At 56.6% G+C, this 25,512-nt stretch overlaps 1 protein-coding gene across 3 annotated transcripts in view; it reads right to left on the minus strand.

The window, feature by feature from the left end:
- GTF2IRD1 (GTF2I repeat domain containing 1) overlaps positions 1 to 25,512 on the minus strand; it is a 115,238-nt gene that overhangs the window by 18,613 nt on the left and 71,113 nt on the right. For 2 of the 3 annotated variants that reach the window (XM_030301121.1, XM_030301118.1), the window contains exons 18-22: positions 18,611 to 18,660; positions 18,329 to 18,385; positions 17,032 to 17,115; positions 12,030 to 12,213; positions 11,473 to 11,501 (exon numbers count right to left, since the gene is read on the minus strand). In XM_030301121.1, the coding sequence (XP_030156981.1) occupies positions 11,473 to 11,501; positions 12,030 to 12,213; positions 17,032 to 17,115; positions 18,329 to 18,385; positions 18,611 to 18,660 (404 nt within the window). The remainder of the gene's footprint in view (positions 1 to 11,472; positions 11,502 to 12,029; positions 12,214 to 17,031; positions 17,116 to 18,328; positions 18,386 to 18,610; positions 18,661 to 25,512) is intronic. The other variant, XM_030301120.1, reaches the window with a different exon arrangement.

Here is a 25,512-nt window from a genome sequence, read left to right on the forward strand (position 1 = left end):
AGCCGCTCGTCCGGCTCTGCACTGACAGCACACAGCCGGCTTGGGATTCTCTCCCCCTCTCTCTCTGCCCTCCTGCAAGCTCCCTCTTTCTCAAAATAAATAAACTTAAAAAAAAAAAAAAGATTCATTCTGGATTTCCTACCCTTACAAGTCTAAGGGGGAAAAAGAAATGTGTCATTTTAAGCCCCTAAGCTTGGGTGATCTGGGTCAGCGGCCACAGGAAAACCATGCAAACCCGTTGTGTCCCCCACGCCATCCACAAATGCAGGCGGTCCCCACGATGGGCCACTTTCCCAGAGACACTTCCTGCAGGCCCAGCCCACGGCCCATCTCACTGTGGCGAGAACTTTCCACCTGGCCTCCCCAAGCCCATTCCCTGCTCCGCAAGCCCTGTCCACCATTCTGAAGAGTCTATCCGACCCTGTCATTCCTTTGCTTTAAACCTGCTGAGGACTCTGTGGGGCAAACCCGTCCTCCTTCCCCCGGCACACAAGGTCCACTCTGCTGCTGCCACACTCCCCGTTTCCAAACACCAGAGACGTCACGGGGAACCTGCTCACTAGAACAGAACACATAACGGGAACCCGGGGCTCCCCTAATTCATGGAGCGCGTGGGGTCAACCGGTTTCTCCTGTCCTGTCTTGTGTGGCACCTATACTCCTGCAGAGGGGGCCACCGCAGAGCCACCACTGCTTAAAGCCTGACCCCAACATCTATGCGAGATATTCAGCCGTCTCTGGGCCACGTGGGGCCTTCACAGCCACAAGCGGAGAAGGTTCTGCCCCAGGGAGAAACGGGGTTTTCCGCCCAGCTCCAGGGCACCCCCCCGTCCTGGCTCCCCTTCCTCTCGCCAAGTTCCTCATCTTCCTGACCCACAAAGGACTGCTGAAGGGCACCAGGGCCACAGCCCTGCGACTCGCCTCACTCCTGATGATCTCATCCTGTTGTAGGGCTTTCAACACTAGCGACAGGCTTGTGATTCCCCAGGTGATCCTTCAAGTTCAACTGCTCCCCTGGACGCCCCACTTGTGCATCCAAATGCTACTGGATGACACCCCAGACTCAACACGGCATAAATCAAGTGCTGATACTCTACCCACCCCCTCCCCCAACCCCCACGACTCCTCCTGCACCTGCCCCGTCTCGGCTACCTCTGAGCTACTGGTACCTTTACCTTCCAAGAAGCCCAGCTGGAATCCGAGGTCAAACGGGACTCCAGCAAGTTCTGCTGGCTTTAGCTACCAACTAGACCTGGAGACGCTGACTCCCCACTGTCCTCACCGCTCCCGCCAGGGGCACCACCACTGGGCTGTGACTTCCACCTCCCTCTGTCTCTTCCTGCTTCTAGCCTGTCTGTCCTCACCGAGCAACCAGAGGGACTCTGTTCAGTCCTAAATTGGATTCTGTCTCCCCCCTGCTCAGAGGCCTGCACTGGCTCCCAGCGAATGAGCAAAAGCCAATGCTCTATCCAGCCTCACATAATCTGCCGCCTCTCCATTTCCACCTCACCTCCTACCTCCTTCCTCTGACGCCCCGGCAGGTGACCCCAGGGCCTTTGCAATTTTCCTCTCTGCCTGCACTGCTCTTCCCTTAGCCCCCTGGCTCACTACCGCCTGCTTTATTACTCAAAGGCCCTCACTGGCCACCGCCTCGCTCATGTTGCAACCCCCTAAAAATAAACTCCACCTCTCCCATCTGCCTCCCCGCTTCTCCTGAGCACGCATTGAACGTTCTTTACATTTTGTGCGTTATTCTCTGCATCCACACCAGAAGGTCAGCTCCATGAAGCAAGGCTTTTTTTTTTTTTCACTTGGTGTTGATCAAAAGCCCAGCACCAGCCCACAGACACCCTGGAACAGTTCATGGACGAAGTAATACACCTGGGCTCCCAAAGGGGACTGTTCCAGTCCCCGTGCCTGGGGGGCTTCAGAGGGCTAGGGCTGTGTGTCCCCTACCCCCACCTCCCACCAGGCGGCCTCTTGTCGCCAGACCCCTCCCTAGGAGGCTGGAAAGATGGAGTCCAGCCAGTCAACCATACCTGCTGACCTATACTTGGTGCCTGGCCCCCTCGCCTCCACTGTCGTGGCTCAAAGATGCATTTATCAGCCAGCGAGAAACTTCTGTTCACGTGGTGCCCAGCGACCCTTCGAGTCGATCTCATTCCAGCCCAGATAAAGGTGCTGGCTGTTCCCATGAGCTTGGGTGGTTTGAGCCAAGAGACTGGCTTCTGTGTGGTTTTCTGCAATGTTCCAGAAGAGTCTGAAGCCCCCCCGCGGCTTTCTCCCGTGGAGCCCCCAAGCCTAAGGATCTCTAAGAACCGTGGGGTCCCCCTCCCCAACTGGCAGGGCCCGGGGAGGACAGGGCTGGGACCCCTAGCCAAGCCAGGGGCGGGATGGCGCTGCAGGGACCCAGCTCCCCACGGGCCTCCCGACGTGACACCGTTCAGCCACCCACCGAGCTGCCCCGCCTGGAAGAAAGGAGGCGGTGTGCCAAGGCCGGGCCCGGCAGCGGGGCATCTGCCCACAGGGGCCCCCACGCCCCGCCCTGCAGATGCCAGATCTTTCAGGGAAGGCAGAAGGGAGATCGTTACTGGAGCCTAATTAACAAAGAAAAGCAGAGATAATTAAGCGGAGAAACATGTGGCTGGCGCTGGAACTGTGATATCTTTAGAAACTTGAGAAAGGATGGTTTTATTTTGAGCTCTCGAGAGCGTGACAGCGTTGGAAGGGTGGGGAGGGGGTGGGAGGGCTGACGGCGGGGAGGGGGCAGGGGCCAGAGGAAATGACCCTCCGGGCGGCTGAAGGGAGAGGGCCAGGGGGGCCACGGAGCTGGGGGCCCTGCTCTGTGTGACCTGGAGGTCCAGAGACCTTCCAGGTCCTGGAAGTTAACTTGTCCAAGATCACGCAGCTCAGAAGCGGTGGAACCTCCCTGAGGGCGCCGAAGGGGACTTGTCACTGCTCCTGCTGGTTAGTCCCCTTCCCTTCCATCCTGTGCTGCGACAGACCCCATGCTGGCTTCCAGGCCCCCCTCATCCAGGAAGCCCATTCCCCACAGCACCTGCTGAGTGACAGGAGACCCCACAGAGAGACCTAGTAGGGGCCCCGGTGGGGTGGGGACAATGACAAGAGATGCCATTCCCTGTCCCCCCTGCAAACAGGCCCTCAGCCCTCTGCTTGAGAGGCCCCACACCCACAGCCAAGCTTCTCAAACGGGGCCTCGGGCCGTGCTGGGGGTGCAAAGCGGGTGAAGTGCGATTACTTATTTTCCTCAGCGGAATAATTGAACGCAGTTCTTTAAATTAAAACTCATTTTCAGGGGCACCTGGGTGGCTCAGCCGGTTAAGCATCTGATTCTCGATTGTGGCTCAGCTCACGACCTGAGGGTTCATAGGTTCGAGCCCCGCATAAGGCTCTGTGCTGACACTGCGGAGCCTGCTTGGGATTCTCTGTCTCCCTCCCTCTCTGTCCCTCCCCTGCTCATGCTCTTTCTCTCTTTCCTTCTCAAAAAAATAAATAAATAAATAAAAATAATTTTCAGTGGGGAGTTTAGGACGCAGACTGTCGGGGACTTCCGAGGTAAAGCTGCCCCCCCCCCCCGGAACTTCGGCTCTGCCCCCAGGGGGGCTCTGGCTCTGGCCTCGGGGACGTCAGCGGAAGGGCTTGCCAAGGCCGGGTCTGCAGGGTCGAGTCCACGCTGCAAAGCCAGGCCTTCCAGGCCCTCCACGCTCCGCCTGGCCGGCCTCTCCGCCTCGCCACCTCCCGCACACGACGGGCCACCCGGCCCTCCCCTCCCGGCCCTGGCCGCGCGCCCCAGGACGCCCCTGGCGTGGCACCTTCCCGTTCCACAAGTAGGGAAACCGAGGCCCAGGCAGGCAAAGCTGACTTGCTGGAGTCACACAGGAAGTCGGCAGCCCTGCTCTGTCACTGGGACCCGGAGCCCCGGCTCTGGGGTGGCAGTGGGGAGGAGGGGGGCCTGCCTCTTGGCCCCCGGCTGGTCATCGCTCGAGCTGGCGGGGAGGGCTGCACCTCTGGGGTCGGGGGAGAACCAGGGGAGAGATTGCGGGCCTGGGTCCCCAGGGAACCAGTGCACTCGCCCAGGAAGGAGCCGGGGGCCGGGCGGCCGGGCCTTGTACCCGGCTCGGGGTTACCATGTGGTTTCCAAACACCAGAGGGGGCCCCTGGGGAAGCTCGGGAGCTGGGAGGCCCCGGGAAGTGTTGAGGTGCGAGAGGAGGACCCTCGGAGCCCTTCCAGGTTCGAAACTTCCCTTTCTCCAGGCTGGCAGGTGCAGGTCAAGCCGAGGTGGCTCCAGCTGGGAAAGCCGGTCCTCCCTCCCCAGCAGCACACCCTGTGGGAAGTGGTCTCTCTGCTGAGTGGCTGCTCAACCTCCACTGAAATGCCTCCAGGGACAGGGAACTCACTACCCAATAAGCTTGTTTTTTTCTTTTCTTTGCCACTGCTATTTGAGAAAAGTTCTAGAACGTGATTCTCTTCATCTTGCTCGTGTTGCCCAGAAGGACCTTGCTCTCAGCTCTTTTTACCAGCAAATTCTTCCACCTCCTTTCCGCGGGCTCCGCCTCCCTCTGTTCCTTCACAGGCTCTTTTCCTTCAAGGCCCTCTGGAGGTCAGTGTGCCCCGTGGGCCCTCTCTACTGGCGACACACTGGCCTCAGTGGTGACGGCACCTGCCACCCTCACACAGAGTGTGCCCAGCCCCGTCGCCAGCCTGCTCTAAAGCACCGATCGGGTCCCACCAAGTGCCCATTTGCCCGTGGATGTCTCGTGGGCCCAAAGACCCAGCTTTGGGCAAAGGTACCATCATCATCACCCTTCTGGAACCTTCCGCCTGCCCTCCCTCCCACACTGCTGCCACCTCTAGATCCCAGCGCCACCTGTCTCCAGGTCCTGCCGCCTGCCGCCTGGGGTCAGCTTCCGCAACCCTCCCTGGCTTGGATGCCCCAGTTCTGCCTTCTCCAATCCACCCCTGGTGGGTGGATTCACGGTTGCCATGGTAATTGTCAGACAATTCAACTCGAATCCTATCATTTCATTGACCAAGAAAAAAAAAAAAGCCTCCGATGCTACAAGATAAAGCTTGAGTCACCAGCAAAGTCTGGGTCCTCATTCTTTTGCTACCCTCCTCCCCTAGTGCCCAACACCCCCTGCTCAGGCTCCAGAAGAGCACAGACCTGGGTACGACTCTGGCTCCGTGCTAAGCCAGGCTGCCTCTCGCAGCCTCAGTGTGCTCAGCTGTGAAATGGGAATAGCAGCATGTACCTGGTAGGCTTGTGAGGGGTGACCTCTGGGGGTTGCTCACCCCCCGGTCCAGTCTCAGGTCCCCATACTTCATCTGGCCCAGGTGGTCACTCTGTAAGATTCTCACTTGGCTTCTGGCCACCTGCCTCTCCTTATCTCTCCAACCCCTACACGCAGGAGGGACAGAGCTCACATTTCGACCCCTTCCACTTGCCCACACTCTCCCCACTGTGATCTGGTTTCATGACTACAATACATTACGTGCAAAATGGCTCCCGCCCTGCACGTCTCCAGCAGTCCCCGCTCTGATTTGTGGATCTGCTTCTCCAACCCAGCCACTTGGATGACACTCAGACCCCGATCCCTCTCGCCCTCCAGCTGCTCAGGACAAAATCTGTTGTTCACACCCCACACTCACTCTATTGTCAATCTTGTTAGCCCTACTTTCAAAATATGTCCAGGGCCTCAGGGCCTTTGCACGGACTGCCTCCTCCCGCAGATGCTTCGACTGGGATTTCTACACGGCTCATACCCTCATTTCTTTCAGGCCTTAACTCCTTCTGGCTTATTTAAAAGTGTCCTTTTGACAGTCCTGTGTTGTATGTCTCCACAGCACTTGTCACTATCAAATATGTTGCTATCTGTCCTTATTTATCTGTCTCCCTCGTTAGAAAAAAAAAGCTGCACAAGGGTAGAGATTTTTTGTCTATTTTGTATTCCTAGATCTTGCTTGGCATAAATCTGGCACTATATATGAGCACGCGCACGTGCGCGCGCGCGCGTGTGTGTGTGTGTGTGTGTGTGTGTGTGTATGGTTTTTTTTTCGTAATCTCTACACCCTATGCGGGACTCAAACTCACAACCCTGAGATCAAGAGTTGCATACTCTTCTGACTGAGCCAGCCAGGCGCCTCTTCCATATATTTTTTTGTACAAATAAACCCAAAGGATTAATTGTGAGCCTGAGGGGGGAGAGGCAGGACCAATGTTATAGATGCTGGTAGCCAGAAGGGGGCAGCAAAGAGCCACCCAGTGTGGATAAAAGATTGGGGAGGCAGGGGCACATGCTGTGTGACCTCGAACAAGTCTCTTAACCTCTCTGAACCTCGGTTTCCTCCAGTAAGATTAGTTATTGGGGGAGAGCACGGGGGCTGCTGTGGGAAGGCTTTGTAATCGGAAGATCAGAGGCACGATACGGATGTTAGGTGTCCACGGTGTGTGAGGAGTCGCCCAATGTCCCCAGTTAGGGGACAGGGCAGTTATATAACGATGATGCAGCCTGATGAGGGAATATCATAAGGCATTTTAAAAATATCAGAAAATGCTTATGTTTCCAGTGTGTGTATGTGTATAAATCTATAGAAAGAACAACAGTGAGATGTAAAATTAATAAGCTCGGGGGAAAATCTGGAAGAAATGTATCATCATAAAAACGAACAGCCATCTGGGCAGTTAGATTTCTGCACTTGCCAAATTTCCACCATGGGCACATATCTGCATTTCCCTTCAGGTTTTATGACCTGCTAGAATGTTCTGGGGTTGTTACTACACCAGCTCCCTGGGCTGAGGGCCTCTCCTTCCTCTGCTGCCACTGCTCCTTCCCAGCATTCCCTTGATCAGCTTCCTCTGCTGTCTTGGGTGTTCACGGTGGGGGGGGGTGGGGGGTGGGGGAGGGAACCCTCTGGGTTTGGGGAAAGTGCCTGGACTTGGTCTGCTGAGAACACACTCCGGGCTCACCCAGAACCCCTCTGTGACAAACACTACCGCTGTGCTCAGTGGGGGCCCGATGACTCGTGGCCCCTGGTGCGCACCTGTTCCCGAGAGCGGAGTGCCTGGGACTTTGAGGGCAGAGAGTCCTAGGGCTCCCCAGCCACCTGCCTCTCAGCCCCACCCCGCCTCCCTGCTTTAACTCCGTGCCCTGCACGCAGGTAGGCGAGGTGGGGAGCAGCCCAGCGAGGGGGCAAGGAGCTTCTGCAGCGTGGATCCCCCCTGGGCCTCACTCACTAGGGCTCCTGAGGCCTGGGTCACCCTGGCCCACTGAAGGCAGGGCTGGGGCTCACTCTAGGACAAGCAGAGGGCCTGGTCCTGCCATCCCTCAGCCCCGGGTCCCCTACCAGGCCCCCTCCGGCCAGCATCCCTCCCCTTAGGGGTCCGTGAAGCCCACAGCTCTCCTGACCAGAGGCCCGAAATCCCACCCACTGTCCTCTGAGACTTCGCCCGACGCCATCTTCTTTGGCCAGGCTCCTGCCCAACACTCGGCATGAGCAGAAAGGGCTACTAGGCGCCAGTGGGGAAACGGAGACCCTGAGGGCAGATGTGATGTCCCCAGTGGGGGCAACACCTACAGGCCTCTGGGATCATCTCTTTTGACCCAGAACAAAACTGGCCCAGGAACGGCCGTACCCCTCGCACCACTCTGGCCCGGTCCACAGATCCAGGAAGGATTGTGAAAAGGCCCAGGTTTAACGACCAATTTATCTTCAAAGCATAACGGTTTTCTTTAGAATTCACTTTCTCGGGTTGTCCTGTTAGGAAAGGCTTCTATGGGAACCTTTGATAAACAACCTAGAAAATCTCAGAGCCATCTCCTCCCAGGAAGCCCCCCACCCTTCCCAAGTCTCACGCTCCTGCCCCCCCCCCCCCCCCCCCCCGCCCAGTGCTGCACAGTCACCTTCCCACGACCCGGTTCCACCCTCCCATCCTTGCACGGCCCACCGACAAGGGCCATCCCCAGTCACTAGCCTGCTCATGCTCAAACCTCCACAGTGTGCAAGGGGCTACAGGGGCGAGCTTCACAGAAGGTTCCAGGCCCCGGGGAAGCCTCAACGGGTAGGAATAAAGGGCATCTCTCCAGCCATCTGCACGGACAGATGTCCGTGGATATCTTGTAGGTACCAATGCAGACACGGACATTCAAGACTAGGGGCGCCCTCCGCCTAACTCCTCGGCACTACGGATCCCTCCTGAACTTGGACACAGGCCCAGGGGAAAGGGGAATCCTCAATGGACTCAGATTCTGCCACTATGCAATGGGGGGGTTTCGGTAGAAATCTGGTTCAATTTTACATGTCTTGTGCTTCTGAGTTTGCATTCGATATTTTTGGAAGAGGACAAAAGAAACAGGAAAATGTCTTGAAGGCCCCACTGTGCCCAGGAGGGGGCCTGTGTCTCTATCATGACGTGCCACACCCTCCTGGCCATGGGGTGTCACCCCCCCGACCCGTGCTCCAGCCACGTCCCCCGACAGCCCCTCTGTGCCTTCACTGAGGCTGAGCCCTGCATCAATAGCACCACGCACTGTTTTTGGCTCATCTCCGAGGCCTGGCTCCATGCCACCTCCTCCAGGAAGCCTTCCCAAGCCCCAGGAACAACCACCGCTACCCCCGCAGTGGCTGAGCACTTCCCATCACAGCTGGTCCAGGGCTGAAGCGTTTACAAACATCTCACTCAGGCGTCAGGATGCAGCCTCCCCAGGACAGTGGGGCAAAAACAGTCCTCACCGCCCCCCCCCCCACCCACCCATTTACCTAGTTCTGCCCACCTAAGGAGGCACGCACGCCTTTTTCCATCCTACAGATGAGGAAGCGGAGGCTTGGGGGTGTGAAATAATGAGCCCAGAGTCACCTGGCTAGTAAGGGGGTGGTGCAGGGATTTGAACCCGGGTCTGTCTGAGCACCAGCCTGTGCTTTCCCACGGCTCACATGCTGCCATCTACTCACAACCCAAATCAGATGATCTGCCACCCCTCCACGTGCCCAGGGCACCTGCCTCTGGTTCAGCCCACCTTCCCCCATATCGTGGCACTTGAAAACATGCCGCCGGAGACCTGAGCTCCTGCTCCAATTCCCTTCAGCGACTGTCCGATGGAGGGTTTGGGAACAGCCCTTTCTGGGACAGGAACGGTTCTCAAGTGACCTCCGGTGAACCCTCGGAGGCCCCAGGAGCCTGGACACCTTCCCAGCCCAGCGTGACGAGTGACATGAGTAAGCACGGAGCCGGCTCGCCAGCCCGTCTGTCCCGGCCCCTCCAGGCTGCCACCGGCCGGGGATGCCAATGCCTGGAAAGGCGCTGGCAGGTTCCCTCCTGAGGGCTGGCCCAGAGCTCCCTCCCCATCTCCCCTTCCAGGCAGCCTGCCACCCTCTTCCATACCACGTGGGCAGACAAAGCATTTCCAAGGGCGCTCTCTGCGCACAGAAGAGCCAAAGCAAAGGCCGGGTAGGTGGGTGGCCAAGTGGACTGGCACAGAGGCTGGGGGGGGGGGGGCGGGCAGCCGCCCCCCTCCAGGGGCAATGGCTGAGATTCAAGAAGCTGTCCCAACAGCCAGTGGGCCAGCGAGCAACCCGAGCTGGAGGGCAAACCCTCGTTAGTGGAAGGGCCCAGAAGCCCTGTGGTCTGCGTGAAGGCTGCTGGCTGACCCCCCCTCTCCCGGCCCCAGACGTTCCACTGCTTGGTGGCTGTTCTGAATCCCAGGCCACCCATGATCACGGGGCCTCCCTGCAGGCAGCCGGGCTCTGGAGCTCCTTCACTACAGGTGGGGCAGCTGGGCAAATCGTCGATGACCCCCACCCCGGCTCAGTTTCTTCCCCCGCACAAAGCAGGCAGGAAAAGGTCACAGTGCAAAGCGCCCGTCTTGCAGCCCGGGACACGTTAGGTGTCACGAATCACTTTTCCTTTCCTGCTTTCCAAACTCATTAAAGAACGCGCCCTGCGGCCCAAGCAGTCAAGCAGTCACATGTTCGGGCCCCCACGAGGACGCCTCCTTCTGGAAGGAGGGGCTGGGAGCACACAGGCCACCTCGCTGCATTTCTGCTCTCCCTAAGCAGAGGGAGCCTGGCCATTCTTCCCGCTGCTGTTCCGTCCTTCCTTCTCTGCTGCCCAGCAATGACAGTGACTCAGGCAGAAACCCAGGCGGGCCAGGCAGTGACTGGGAGCTGAGTCAGGGGCACTCAGCACTGATGTCTAGCAGCCCCGGAGCCTGGAGCCAGCCGGGCCTGATGCCGCAGACTGGGCCCCTGCCGCAGGGCGGGTGAGCGGACCACAGGCTGTCTACCACGGTCCTGGAGCAAAGCAGGTCCACAGAGGGCCGAGCGGTCTGTCACGGCGCAGGGACAGGCCAGGGGCCACGGGTGGCTCCCACGGCCGGTGAGAAGGGAGCTGTGCAAGCCCCTGCTCTTGCTCCCCATTTTAGGGTCCCCACGGGACAACAGCAGTCGCCCCATCACTACACCCCTCTGTAAGTCCTGTCCCCTTGCAGTTTGATGGCCTCTCCTTCCCCAGAAGCTCACCGAGCCAGGCCTGGGCCCAGGGACTGAACGCTCCAGGCAGCAGGGGTCAGTGTGCACCGAGGTGGGCAAGGGGACCAGTCTCCGTGACCGTGAGACTGGATTCCTGTCCTGCGGGTTGTGTTGGTTCCAGGCACTGGCACTCCTCCATTCCCAGCACATCAGTGCAGCCCCTCTAAGGGCGACATTCCCTAAGGGCGAGGGGCAGCTGCAGCGTCTTCCGGGCGGGTGCCAGGGCGGGGGCGAGGTCAGGGACAAGTCTCTCCGCACACAGGTTCTAGGGTCAACAATTCAGCACATGCAGCCTCAGCCCCGCAGACCCTGGGCGGCCCAGAGCGCTCACGAGATGGTCAGGTCACCCCTGCTCATTCCGGGTTTGGGTTTTTTGCCTTTTTTTTTTTTTTTTTTTTTGTAATCTCTATGGGGCTCATGGGGCTCGAACTCATGACCCCAAGATCAAGAGTCGCGTGTTCCACCCACCGAACCAGCCACGCGCCCCTCTCGTTCAGGGTTTGGGAGGACCAGGGCACAGCCCGTGGAGGAGGCGGAGGGGGTGGGGGCCTGGAAAGGCGGCCAAGTAAGCACTTACCCGCATCTTACCACCAAGCTCGCTCGCTCGCGGGTCCCTATGCGCAAGCCCCTCCCTCTGTGGTTAGAAACCACCTGCCAGCAACCTCACCCGCACACTCAGGTCAACCCGGCCCCTAATCAGGAGTGGAGGGCACCGACCTGCCCTCCTGATCCCTGGCTGGGCCTTCCTCAGGTTCCAGTGTGACCTTCCTCCTCGTGCCCGGGGCCGGTGCCCAGAGGACGTGGGAGGATGGAAGGGCAGGGCCTGGTGTCCCACGGGCATCTGGGCTCTGGCCTCTGGCCCCCAGCGCAGCGGCCGGCCCCCCACGCCAAGCAGCCCCCCCTGCCCCCCAGGCCAGTGCCTCTTACCAGGCTTTGGGATGAGTCCTTGAAAAGGCCTGGAAGAGAAACAGAGACGGGGGCATCAGAGCGAGGACCTGGGAGCAGTTTGGAAACGTTTGGGGCCCACCCGACACCTACTGCATTGGAACGGCATTTTAACAAGATGCCCGGGGAGGCGTCACTGGGGCAGGACGCTGACCAGGGGGCGGCCTGGTGACCGGGGCCTCCTGCTAGTCCCGCCCTGGTGGTTCTGTGACCCCTGGGCAAGTCTCTCGTCTCAGGGATCTCCCCTCTGACATGGGCTGACCACCCTTCCTGGGGGCTGGGGGGGGGGGCAGTGAGTGGGTGCTGCGGGCAGGTAGGAGGTGTCGTGAGGGTTATCCCTGCTGCGTGGTGGTTGAGTGGGGTTCCCTGCACCCTGGCCGGCCCTCTGCCACCTTTCTGTCCCCCACTGGGACCCAGGATGGCACCGGAAAGCTGCCTTGTCCGGCAAGGAGGGCAGAACGAGGCAGGACCAGATCAAAGGAAAGGCCAAGGGCCCCCACCCGTGCTAGTCTTGCCTCCTCACCCTTCCCCCTGAGCACCTGGTGACCGTGAACTTGATCTTGTCAGCCACTGCAAGGATCCTCTCCAGGTTCTGGGAGCCAAAGGTGCAGGGCTTTCGGAAGGGGATGCCCGGGGGGAGCCCCTCGATGATCACCGAGCCGGGGTTACTCTTGATCCGCTTGTAGGGGACCTGGACCGGGTACTTGATGCCCAGGGCTTCTCCTGTGGAGGAGGGACAGATGTGTCATCAGAAGCTAGAGCAGCGCTGGAGTGTGGCACGGGGGCACGCGGCGGGGGCCCGGGAGTCAGCAGTGGGTCGTGCAGGGGTGCGGTGTGTGTCCTTGAGGGGCTGAGGAGCGAGCAGGGCTCATATGGCTCCAGCCGCTGGGGAGAGGGCAGCGGGTCAGGCTCCTCGGCCTCACCGCCTGAGAAGCTGCAAGCCCCTGTCCGGGATGGTACCTGTGGGCGCAGCGGGCCCCTCCCTAGGAGGCCTGGCCCTCGGCCAGCGCCCCCCTCCCCTCCGGGGCCTGCCTCGCGCCGGTTCAGGACCAGCCTGGCCTGAGGGCAGACTGCGTTTGGGGGCAAGGGCGGAGCCAGCCCGAGGCCAGCAGGGTTCGGCTCAGACCTGACACCCTCCGTCTGCGTCTGGGCTTTGACCTTGCTCCCTGCACCAGCCCTCTGCGTGTGCACCCGTGTGAACGTGCTGGGTCTCACGGTGGCCTAGGGGCAGTGCTGGGGCAGCACGGCCACTGCTGAGCCACCCTCCACCGGGGCTTGCCGCCTGCTGTCAGTGGCCGTCCCCAAGGCACAGCACGGCCGGTCCCGTGGCTCCTGTCCCCAGCGGCGAGGGCACAGGTGCAGGCCTGGGTGCCGTGAGGCTGACTGGATGGTGTCCACCGTGGAGCCCCTCCTGGGCAGAGGGAAGGCGCACACTGCGGTCCCTCCAAGGGGCTTATGTGGTGCAGGATGTCCCTTTCTTAATTTTTTTTTTTTTTCAACGTTTATTTATTTTTGGGACAGAGAGAGACAGAGCATGAACGGGGGAGGGGCAGAGAGAGAGGGAGACACAGAATTGGAAACAGGCTCCAGGCTCTAAGCCATCAGCCCAGAGCCCGACGCGGGGCTCGAACTCCCGGACCGCGAGATCGTGACCTGGCTGAAGTCGGACGCTTAGCCGACTGCGCCACCCAGGCGCCCCAGGATGTCCCTTTCTGAAGACAAAATCTCTGAACGACTCAGCACGAGAAGGAACAGCTGAACCTTCTCTGTGCAGTAAACTAATTTTCATCTCAGGGACACTGGGAATTGCATAACTGGCCACATTTCCCTTTTTGCTCTGGCTCCCGGGAAACTCACAGCCTGATCTGTCATCTGTATCTACCAAGTACAGAATCTCTGCGTCTTCGTATTACCCCTGGCTTCTTGCCAGTGTTCCAGCCTATTTTTGCTTGTCTATTTATTTATGTGCGTATGTATGTATGCTTTTATTTAAAAAAATTTTTTTAATTTTAACATTTATTTATTTTTGACAGACAGAGCATGAGCAGGGGAGGGGCAGAGAGAGAGAGAGAGAGACACACAGACAGACAGACAGAATCCGAAGCCGGTTCCAGGCTCTGAGCTGTCAGCACAGAGCCCGACACGGGGCTTGAACCCACAAACTGTGAGATCAGGACCTGAGCCGAAGTCGGTCGCTCAACCGACTGAGCCACCCAGGCGCCCCTGTTCTTGTTTTTTTAATTGAGTTCTAATTCCCACACCACAAAAATGACTGGTGTCACTTATGCAATCCAGTGGTTTTTCGAGGAGGTTGTGAAATTATCAACACCCTCTAATTCCAGGATGCATTCATCACTCCAGAAAGAAACCCTGTACCCAGCAGTAGTCACTTCCCATCCTACTTCCCTGTGCCCTGGCAACGGCTAATCTACTCTATTTTGATAGATTTCCCGTCTTTTTGATTCTTTATCCTGACTTTGTTGCTGACTAGTTTATATGGTAGGAATTGCTGAGCGATCTTTTTTTTTTTTAAGTTTATTTATTTTGAGAGAGAGAGGGAGAATCCCAGGCAGGCTCCACACCATCAGTGCAGAGCCCGACTCGGGGCTTGAACTCACAATCTGTGAGATCATGACCTGAGCCAAAACCAAGAGTCAGATGCTTAACCAACCGAGCCACCCAGGCGCCCTGCTAAGAGATGGTTTTGGCAATGAAAAATAATTGGGACAGAAAGGAAAATGTATACCCGTGATCCGTAAACAGGAACACTGCTGTCTCCACTTCTCAACTCCAAAACGGCTCTTGCTCCAATGACCCGTGGCCTGCAGGGTGCCTGCATTTCTCTTGGCCAAGTTTGGCACAGGTGACCGCGCTCCCCTCCCTGAAGCCTCCTCCTTGATGTCCGTGACCCCATACTTTCCTGGTTTCTCACCTTTCTGGTCACTCTGCCACTGCCTGGACCTGACCTCTACATACCAGGGCCCCTCGGCCTCTGGTCTGGCTACTTTCTTGTTCCTCTACCCAATGGCCTAATTTTTACATCCAATCCAGACCCTTCTCCCGAACAGCGGACTGGATCTCCACTTGCCTACGGCTCATCTCTGCTCAGCCCTCAAACTCAACACATCCAAGATGGAACCCATCACCTCCCCTTCAAGCTGTCCCCTCTTGGTGAGGGTGCTGCCCCTTCTCTCTACTCCACCCCCACCTCCCTTTTGTCACAGTGACAGGCCCAGTAACCCAGTGAGCACGTGGCATTTCCCTGCCACAGGGATTGGGTGAGGGATGGACATGGGACTCAACGGGGGCCAATGAGAAGCAAGGGGAGGGCTCAGGGAATTCTAGGAAAGAAACCCCTCCCTCTCTGGAGAAACGCCGCGGAAAAGCCAGTTCCCACCCCCTTCCGCAAGGCATAGGTGGGATGTCTCAACCTGCCGTGGCCATTTTGCCAGCAAGTGGGAAGCCAGCCTGGGACGAAGCCAACATGGTGGAAAGACACCAAGGACATCTCTGAACTGCTGGATCCAGTTGGTCCTGAAGGCCGCCCCACTGCTGGATTTCCCATGCTACGAGCTATGGCTGATTATACCGTCCAAAGACGGCCGCCCCAATATTTCTCCCATCCCACGTGCTCCTCTTCACGTCACATCGACACTCCCCCACAGAGAACTGGGGCCTGTGTCCCCTCCCCTTGAACCTGGGCTTGGTGGGGACTTTGTAATGACCTCGACCAACAGAGCACGGCAGAGGTGACGACGCACAACCTCTGAGGCTGGGCCACAAAAGGCAACAGCTTCCACCCGGCCGGCAAATCCAGCTGTCCTGGAGACGCTATGCTGGGGAGCCCACGCGGAGGGACGGCGTGGAAATGTGGAGAGATGAGAAAGAGCCAGTGGCCGCTATTTTAGGCTGCTCGGTTCGGGGCGATCTGCTCTGTGATCTACACCCCTGATGGCTGAAGCCAGTGCGACTTTGTTTTTGTTACTCGAGACCATACAGCATCTTACCTGCGCTGGCCTGTTTTCTCCAAGCCAGGACTCAAACCGGACGCCTGCCTTTTTCCCTCCCTGCTCGCCCACTGATCCTACTTCTGAAGCTCACCTTGATCCCATCCGCTCTCCTCCGGCATCCCGGCCAGGGCCACCCAGGCCGCCATCACTCCGGCTCCACCCTCCGAGCTGGCCTCCCCACCCTGCCCTCTTGCCCCCATTCACCTTTCTCACGGGGAGCCAGGAAGATGCTTTAAAACCACACAGTGGCGGGGCGCCTGGGTGGCTCAGTCGGGTGAGAGCCCGACTTCGACTCAGGTCATGATCTCACGGTATGTGAGTTCGAGCCCCGCGTCGGGCTCTGTGCTGACAGCTCAGGGCCTGGAGCCTGTTTTGGATTCTGGGTCTCCCTCTCTCTCGGCCCTTGCCCTGCTCGTGCTCTGTCTCTCTCAAAAATAAACATTAAAAAAAACCCACAGAAAACTACAAAGTGCCTTCTGTCACTTGAGTCCTCACCATAAAATACAAAACCGAGAACACGGTTGCCTCTAAAGGCCCTAGGTGATGGGGTGTCTGTGTTCCGGCCACCTCTACAGGGTCCCTCTCCTGTAGCTCTACTCCCCCAATTCAGCTTTCTGCCCCTTCCTAGGATAAGCCTCAGGGCCTTTGCACGTGCTATGACCTCAGCTGGACTGCCCTTCCTGCATACTCTGGTAGTAACTCCTTACCCACCCCTTCAGTTCTTTTTTTAAAGAGGCCTCTTTCTTTAAAGAGGCCTCCCTGGCTCCCAATTGAAGGTAAGTACCCAAGTTATTCTCTCTTGAGCAGCTTTGCTCTTTTCCTGCAAAATTGTGGAACAGAGTCTCATTGTTATTAGATTCTGTGTGTAGTTTTTCCTTTTTTTTTTTTTTATGTTTGTTTATTTTTGAGACAGGAGGAGGGGCAGAGAGAGAGGGAGACACAGAATCGGAAGCAGGCTCCAGGCTCTGAGCTGTCAGCACAGAGTCCCAATGCGGGGCTCACACCCAGGGACCATGAGATCGTGACCTGAGCTGAAGAAGGATGCCTAACCGACTGAGCCACCCAGGCGCCCCTATAGTTTGTTGTTTTTCTTTTATGTGTATTTATTTTGAGAGAGAGAGAGAGAGAGAGAGAGAGAGAGAGAGAGGGAGAGAGAATATCCCAAGCAGGTTCCACGCTGTTAGCACAGAGCCTGACATGAAGCTCAAACTCAAGAATCATGGAGACCGTGACCTGAGCTGAAATCAAGAGTCGGATGCTTAACCGACTGAGCCGCCCAGACACCCCTGTGTGTAGTTCTCGAATTACAAGCCCAGTCTTGACCCGGCTGGTCTACAGCGCCCAAGGGGGCAGGGCCTCTGTTTTCTTCGCTATCGTATCCCCAGCGTCTGGCACATAGTAAGTGCTCAAGAAACGCCTGTGAGCGAGCGAATGGTTTCCCCAGAAATGACCACGGCTACCAGCAGGAAGCGTCTGCCTCTCTTCCCGCGGCAGCCAGGCTGCCCTCCCGCCCGGGCACCCCGGGGCTCACCGTATTTCTTATTGAACAGGTCCTGGACTTGCTCCCGCAGCGTGTTGGCGATGTCGATGCGCGAGAGTCGAGCGTCGTAGTTTTCTGCGAAGTGCAAAACAATTACGGATTTGAGGCTGTCCAATTAAAAGGCACTTGGGGACTTTTAAGGAATAGGATTGCCTAATTATGGGGAACTCCTCCTCAGAGCGAGCCCCTCAGAGTCCTTCAGAACTAACATCTAGACGGAGACGTAGGTTTTTCCGGAAGGACGCACACTGTTGTGACAACAGCAACGAGTGGGAAATTTAGTTACTTGTTGACATTTGAAAACCACTAAACCAGTAAATAAGCCTGAGAGGTGAGAGACGGCACGAGGAAGAGCAGGCTAGGAGCAGGGGTTCGGTGGGGAGGGCCACCCCGGGTCCCTCTCTCACCCGGGGGGGGCGGGGTATCTGCTAGGGAGCCCATGTGCCAGCCCATGCCATGGGGGCCCCAGACAGGCCCCTGACCTCGAGAGACTGCAGCCTGGCACAGCCCGGGGAGAGAGAGAGGGAGGGAGGGAGTGGACCTCTGGGCGGTCGAGTGGTGGTGGTGGGGGGGGGGGGTTACGGTGAGGACCCCAGTCCTCTGTGAGGCTGGGTACAAGGAGTCACGGGTGGGGTGGGAGTCGTGAGCGCCCCTCACTGCGGCAAGTTCTGGCTGCCCGGGAGGGAGCGAGAGAGACAGGGCAGTGAGCAGCCGTCCCCCTGGGATTGGGGTCCTATCTCTGGGCCCCCCACTCCCTGGGCTGGTCTCGCTGACCTCACTCTCTCCTCAGAGCTGCAGGGACCACCCAGGGGCCACCCGGCGAACAGCCCACCCTCGGGGACTCACGGCCACACCCCGGCGCTGTCCCAACTCGGCACGTGGACTTCCTGCTTCTGGCTCTCCCCTGCATTTGCTCAAGCTTCTCTCGCCTTCCATCCATCTTCCGCCCCACTCACTGTCCCTCACCCCTTCGTGGCCCAGCCACGGTTCTCCTCGTCCATAGAACCCCCTTGCACTTGGGGACCTCGCCCTTTTTTGGCTTCCGGCATCGAGCACAGCTGACCGCCTCCCCAGAGGGGACAGTGGGTGCGCTCCTGCACCCTGCCATCCCCCTGCACCCTTAGGGAGACTCTTCTTCCCGCCCCACCTGCCAGCCAGCCTCACTCAGACCCCCAGGCCGTGACGGTGGGGGCCAGCCCCTCCCACCCGCAGCCTGGCCCTCCAAACCCAAGTCAGGTCAAGGTCATGGCACTGGGACAGCGGACCCCATCCTGAGCTGCAACCTTACCTTGAAAACCCTGTCTCTTCAGGCTCTCGTCCACAAGAGGGTCCCCGGAATCCCTCTCTGGGGGCGGGGAAGGGGGAGGAGAGAAGCCAGGGTGAACAGCCAGCTCCTGGGACCCGGGGACAGGGGCAGTATCTCTGGGGGGGATCCCGGTGGAGAGGGCAGTGGGGGACGCCAGGGGAGGCGGGACCAGGAGAGAGGAAGAGGGAGAAGGGATGGTGGCAGAGACCTGGGACCCCTCCCACGCCCGGCGGGCGCCTCAGCCCGCGTCCCTGAACGGGGTACCTTGGCTGTCCGCGATGGGCTCTTTGACTCCCTCGGTGAGCAGCTCGGGTCTGGAAAACACCACAGCAGGGCAATTGCTGAGGCCCCTCCGGGCCTTCCTGGTATAGCTTCAGTCTGCACCCCTGGGCCTCAGCTTACCCAGCTGTGCAACAGGCCCTCCCAGCCCTGGACAGCCCAGGTGTGGGGTCCCCGTCCTTCGCCCTTGTCCTGCCGACCCACGTGTGGGTACTGGGGGGGCTGTGCTGGGCTCTGAGGACCCCGCCCAGAGGGAGGCCAGCCTGGCCCCAACCACTGGAGCTGCCATTGTCGCTCAGTTCTGCAATGCGTCCCCACGGGGCCAGTTTGAAGTGCAGAAGCAGGCGGCAAGATCTCAGAGCGACAGGGCAGGTCCCGGGTCTCCGGCTCACACCCGAGAGCTGCCGGGTCACTTGCAGTGGGGGCCTCGGGGACCGACCCCAGCTGTGCACTAATACCGGTATCTCCAGACCCCACAGAGACCCCCCAGATGTCATGGCGCGCTCTCTCGACCCCCTTGAGGCGGGCACTGTTTCCATCCCTCCATTCACAGGATGCGGAGACTGAGCAACGTGCCCAGGACCACACAGCGGGATCGGGCAGGGCTCAGAAAGGCCCCCGCCCCGCCCCCCCCCCACGGCCGAGACACCTCCCCACCAGGACCTCTGCTGTCTCGTCTGACACAGCAGGAGCCCCGCTCGGCTCCTGACTCTCGCAGGTGACAGTGGGGATGTCATTTCACTTTCTGGGACTCAGTTTCCCCATAAGGAGAAGGGGAAGAGGTAGTGGTGGAGAAGTTTCTAAATGCAGCCTGAGGCCTCTTCTGGCCCCTGAGGCTGGGCTCCAAGGCAGGGCTGTGTGTCCTCCTCCCTCAGGCCCTGTGAGCCCAGCTCGGGGCACGTGCCCACGTGCCTGCTGCCAGGAAAGGCAGCAAATCCTCATCCACTGACCACCTGACCTGGGGTGGGGGTGCCCTGAGTCTGGCCTTTGGTCTCCCTTCTAGGCAGGGTCTCCTCTGGGCCACTTCTTGGTTACCCCCGTGACGGAGAGGTCATTACCTCTCCCAGCAGCCTCACCCACAGACCCATACTCACACTGAACCCTGGTCCAGCACCCCACCCCCACGACACCCGTCAGGAGATTCGAAGGAGTAGTTTTCCACTACCCGTCCCACTCCATCGTCCCCCCTGGCCCGTCAGCCCTCCTCCAGCCAGCCTGACCTCCCCAACATCCTCAGCCTGCCACAGACTCCAGAACATGCCTCCCTTTCTTCGAGCAGACAGGCCTGCTCTAATAGCTGGACAAGTCTGCATTACAAACAGGGCATTTAGAATCCGTGCTATATGATAAAGACTTTGGTCTCTGTCTCTGGTTCCTGGGAGGTAAACTCTCATCTTTGGTTATTTCTCGAGTGACGGGAGCGTCTTCGTTATTATTATTCCTGGTTGGGACCCTGGGATCACACCGACGTTTATACTAGGGAGATGATTTGGGATTCTGGAAGACTGACCACGTGATCAGAGGGCTGAGGCTCTGAGCCACCTGCTATCAGCCCACCCTCCTAATTTCTACAGACTGAGCTCAGTCACATGGCCAATGACCCGATCGAGCACGCCTATGGAAAGAATCCCAATAATAATCTTGGACACTGAACTCGGGGCTGGAGGGTGACATATGCCCTGATAACATGGGGAGCTCGCCTTTTGTGAGTGCCATTTGGCTGGTCCTGGTCAGTACCCTTCATATAAAACGGTATTTGTAATACAGCACATTCCCGAGGTCTGGGAGTTGTTCTAGCTAATTACTGAACTTGCAGGGAGTTGTGGGAAGCCTCAGATTTAGGACCAGATGCTCAGAAGTGTAGGTGGCCTAGGGACCCCCGAACTTGCAGCTGGGGTCTGAAATGGGCGCGGTCTTGTTGGAGACCGTGCCCTGAACCTGTGGCATCTGCTAATGCCCTGTGGTCAGGATCAGATCTCACTGTGGCGTTACATCAGCCAGAGCCCTCCGCCACGACTCCCGGGTAGCGATTTCCTATCCGTGTGAACCCACCTACGATTTTAAGTTTCCAAAAGGTTTCTAAACTTTGGAGAATTTGATGAAAGCAAGGGGTCCTCTCCCCACAAGAATGCACCAAAGAATATGAACATCTGGCTTACAAGCTCAAGGATCGGGGTGTAAAGAATGCTTTCCGATCAAAAGTTTAGAAAGTTTAATCTGATTTGTGCCAGTTGTAATGACTGGTAGAGGTTGTCCAAAGTATGTCCTCCACAAGGATGTGGAGGTCAGGTACAGGCAGAAAGTGTGTCGGTCAATTACTGACGTCTCCTGCAGGTGACGACTTCTCATATATACAAATGTGCAGTTGACCCTTGACGGACATGCGTATGAACTGTGTGGGTCCATTCACATGCGGATTTTTTTCCAAAAAATACGGTTCAGTACGGTAAATGCATTTTCTCTTCTGTATATTTTCTGTTTATAAGTTCTTAAAAAAAATTTTGGTGCTTAGTTTTGAAAGAGAGAGAAAGAGAGAGACAGAGACAGAGCACGAGTGGGGGAGGGGTAGAGAGAGAGGGAGACGCAGAATCCGAAGCTCCAGGCTCTGGGCTGTCAGCACAAAGCCCGACACAGGGCTCGAACCCACAAACTGTGAGGTCACGACCTGAGCCAAAGTCAGGACGCTTAACCGACTGAGCCACCCAGGCACCCCACTTCTTTACATTTTCTGAACATTTTCTTTTTTCTAGCTTACTTTGTTGTAAAAATATGGTATATAATACATACAACATACAAATTCGTGTTAACTAGCTGTTTGTGTTATTGGTAAGGCTTCCGGGTCAACAGTGGGTTATTAGCAGTTACTTTTTTTCTTTTTCCTATTCTTTTTTTATGCCTGATTGTAGTTGACATACAATGTTACATTAGTTTTGGAGGTATGTAGTTAAGTTTTTGGGGAGTCAAAAGTGATACGTGAATTTTCAACTGCATGGGGACTGGGGGTGTCAGGACTCCTAACCTCCATTTTTTTTTAATGTTTATTTATTTTGAGAGAGAGTGCACGAACACATGCTTACATGTGTGTGCATGCACACGAGCAGGGGAGGGGAAGGGAGAGAGGGAGAGAGAGAATCCCCAGCAGCTCTGCACTCTCAGCAGAGAGCCCTACATGGGGCTCAATCTCATGAACTGTGAGGTCCTGACCAAGAGTTGGACACTTAACCGACTGAGCCACCCAGACACCCCTCTTATCCCTGTACTGTTCAAAGGTCAACTTTATATTTTTATGGGCTGAACTGTATCTCCCCCAAATTTCATATATTGAAGCCCGGACCCCCCCCATACCTTGGGATGTGACTGTATTTGAAGCCAGTGTCTTTTAAAAGGTGGTTAAATTTACATGAGGATGTGGGCGGACCCTCATCCCCTGACTGGTGCCCTCATAAGAAGAAGGAATTAGGTCACATGGAAAGAGCCACCAGGGATGTATGTACACAGAGAAAAGGCCATATGAAGGCACAGTGTAGAGGTGACCACCTGCAAGCCAGAGAAAGAGGCCCCTAGAGAAACGCGACCTGCCAGCACCTTGATCTTGGACTTCCGGTCTCCAGAGCCAGGGGAGATAAATGTCTGTTACACTTTGTTACTGCTGGCCCAGCACGCTAATATGCATATCTACATACATATACATGAGGTACATACATATTCCTTATTCGGATGGAATGCATATACCATAACATTCATCTTTAAAGTACACCAATCTCGGGCGCCTGGGTGGTGTTGGTTAAGCATCAGACTTTGGCTCAGGTCATGATCTCACGGTTCATGAGTTCGAGCCCCGCGTTGGAGTTGGAGCCTGCTTCCGATTCTGTGTCTCCCTCTCTCTCTGACCCTCCCCTGCTCACACTCTCTCTCTCTTTCTCAAAAATAAATAAACATTAAAAAAAAAATTTAAAGTATACCAATCTGTGGTTTTCAGCACGTTCACAAAGTTGTTTATACAGCTGTCCTTCTACCTAATTCTAGAACATTTACATTGCCCCCCAAAGCACCCTTTCCTAAAGTAAGATTAAAGTGAGACGTGGCTCTTTCTCACTTAATACTCCCAACAGTAGTTTTGCTGAGTTTTAAAATGAGAAATAACAAAGTAAGTACACTAAGGGCTCAGTCTCTTAAAATTACCCAGCAAAGCCTTTGCTCCACAGCCCCAAATGCCATGCCCGGCAAAAGCCTTCGCTCTCTCCCACTTGAGCCATTTTCTTTGCTTGGCTTGCAGAAAACTGTAATCAGTTAAACTTACTTTTTATTTTACTTTACTTTATTTTATTTTATTTTACTTTATTTTATTTTACTTTATTTTATTTTATTTTATTTTACTTTTATTTTACTTTATTTTATTTTATTTTATTTATTTTGAGAGAGTGGGCGAGTGCAGGGGAGGGGCAGAGAAAGAGAGAGAATCCCAAGCAGGCTCCACATGGTCATTACAGATCCCGATGCGGGGCTCAAACTCACGAACCGCGAGATCATGACCTGAACTGCAATTAAGAGTCGGACGCTTAACCGAATGAGCCACCCAGGCGCCCCTAAACTTACTTTTTAAAACTGATATATTTTAAAAGACGTGAAATCCTTATCCAGGCAACCACATGAATTTCTCTCAAAAGCTAAGAGAAAGAAGTCAACTCAAAAGGCTGCGCACTGGACCGCTGCATTTGAAGGACATTCTGGAAAAGGCGAAATGATGGCAGAAGGTCGATCGGCAGTTGCCAGGGGCTCTAGGGTGGCCAACAAAGGGACACGCGAAATTTTGGGGGTGATGGGACTGTCCTGTATCCTGATTACAGTGACGGTTATACGACTGTAAGAGCCTGTCAGAGTTCAAAGAGGGTACACTTAAGAAGGGCGAGGGGCGCCTGGGTGGCTCAGTCAGTTGAGCCTCCGACTCTTGACTTCCGCTCAGGTTACGACCTCTCAGTTCATGAGTTCGAGCCCTACAACGGGCTCCATCTGGCAGCACACGGCCTGCTTGGGGTTCTCTTCTCTCTCTCAAGGTAAATAAACAACTTTAAAAAAAAAAAGGTGAATTTTGCTGAATATGAATTAAACCCTAACAAACCTGATGCTAGAAAAAAACAAACCCATCTTGATCGAGTACTTACAGTGCACCAGGCCCTTGGCTGAGCCTTGACCTCCACACTGCCGCTCTGGGAAGCGTATGGTGCTTCCCATTGGACACCCCGAGCAGCTTGCCCAAGGTCACAGGCAGTAACAGGAGGTGCAGACTCAGCCCCAGGAGACCGAGTGTCACCAGGCTCATCGGCCTCGCTTTCTAAGTATAAAGGGGCACAAAAAAATGCTCGTGAGCAGAGGAGAAAGGCTGTCCCTGCACTAAACATCGACCCAGGTCAGCTTACTGAGGAGGCGCTCTTGACTTGGCTCCTACCTCCGAGGCTTTCAGGTTCTCGATTTGGAGGGAGGAACGGGGCAGGCAGCCCCCATGTGTCCCTTCCCTCCTGAATGTGGACATTCAGGACATTTGGCTCCCAATGCCCTGTCCCCACCCTGACGTCTGCCCTACCCAGGGGGTGAGTTTTGGGTATCCACCCACCAGAAGCCCCCCCCCCCCACGCACCTCAAACACAACATGCATCAGATTGACTCCTGACGGCAGCCTCCACCCCTTCCATCTCAGAGAATGGATTACCGCCCCCCCAGGGGATCAGCCTTGACGGAGTCATTTGGGCCCCCCTTTCTCTCCCACCCCACGGCCAACATGTCAGCATATCCCGACAGCCCATCTTCAGAATGCTGCCTGAACCTGAACTTCTCACCAAGCTCCTACCCTGTCCATGGGGCCAGAGGAAAGCCTCCTCGCTGGTCCCTGCTGCTGCCCCTGCCCACAGTCCCCAGGTCACCCTCCACCTCATAAAAAAAAAAAAAAAAAAGACCAGATCACGTCATATTCTCCTCCGAATCTTCCAGTGAGTTCTCATTAAATGTAAAATAAAATCCGAACTCTTGAAGCCTGTCCGAGACCCTGCATGATCCAGCCCCTGCTCCCTCCCAGGCTTTACCACTCTTTCCTCCCTCAGTCTGCCTAGTCACACCAGCACCTCACTAGTCTTCAAACATGTGAACATGCCCCTGCCTCAGGGCCTTTGCACCTGCCGCTCCCTCTGCCTGAATGCCCTTTCGCCAGATATCAACATGCCTTGCTTCCTTAAATAGGTTCCTCCTGCCCCTCTCTGCCCCCTGACCCTGTGTCATAGCGTTCGCCTTTGCCTGACATTATATGGTAGTTTTAGTCAATGAGACTGGCCAACTCAAGGGTAGAACTCAGCATTTGCTGCTTCTCACAACCTGCACACGGCTTGCACTCAAGATGTACTTGTTGAAGGAAAGCACCACATGTCCATTATTTGGGTCCCTCGGAGCACCCCCTTCCTTGTTCCTCCTGGTGCAAACCAGGCCCCGTGGGAGGGCGCCCTGCTCCACACCCCGTCACCTGCCTGCCACTCTAGGCACAAAGGCTGCCATGAATCTCCCAATTTGGGGGGCCATCTACTCCCCCAGGGAGGGGGGACAAACCCTTAAGACTCTCCTCTTTCTTGCCACTTTCAACCAAACCAAGCCTAAATTTACGTGATGTAACAGTAGCAACAAACAGGTCACCCCAGACATCCCTCCCGCCTTAAATCAGTAGCTGCCTCCACCTTTTCCTCATGGATTTTATATCTGAGCTGGGCACACAGGCTGGATCCCCTGGCGCTCCGCTGGGCCCTCGAAGGCAAAAACAAGGGTGCCTGGGCGGTTATCTCACGGCTTTGTGGGTTCAAGCCCTGTGCTGGGCTCCGCACTGACAGTGCAGAGACTGATTGGGATTC

Source organism: Lynx canadensis, chromosome E3 (assembly GCF_007474595.2).
Source record: "Lynx canadensis isolate LIC74 chromosome E3, mLynCan4.pri.v2, whole genome shotgun sequence".
NCBI classification, from domain to species: Eukaryota; Metazoa; Chordata; class Mammalia; order Carnivora; family Felidae; genus Lynx; species Lynx canadensis.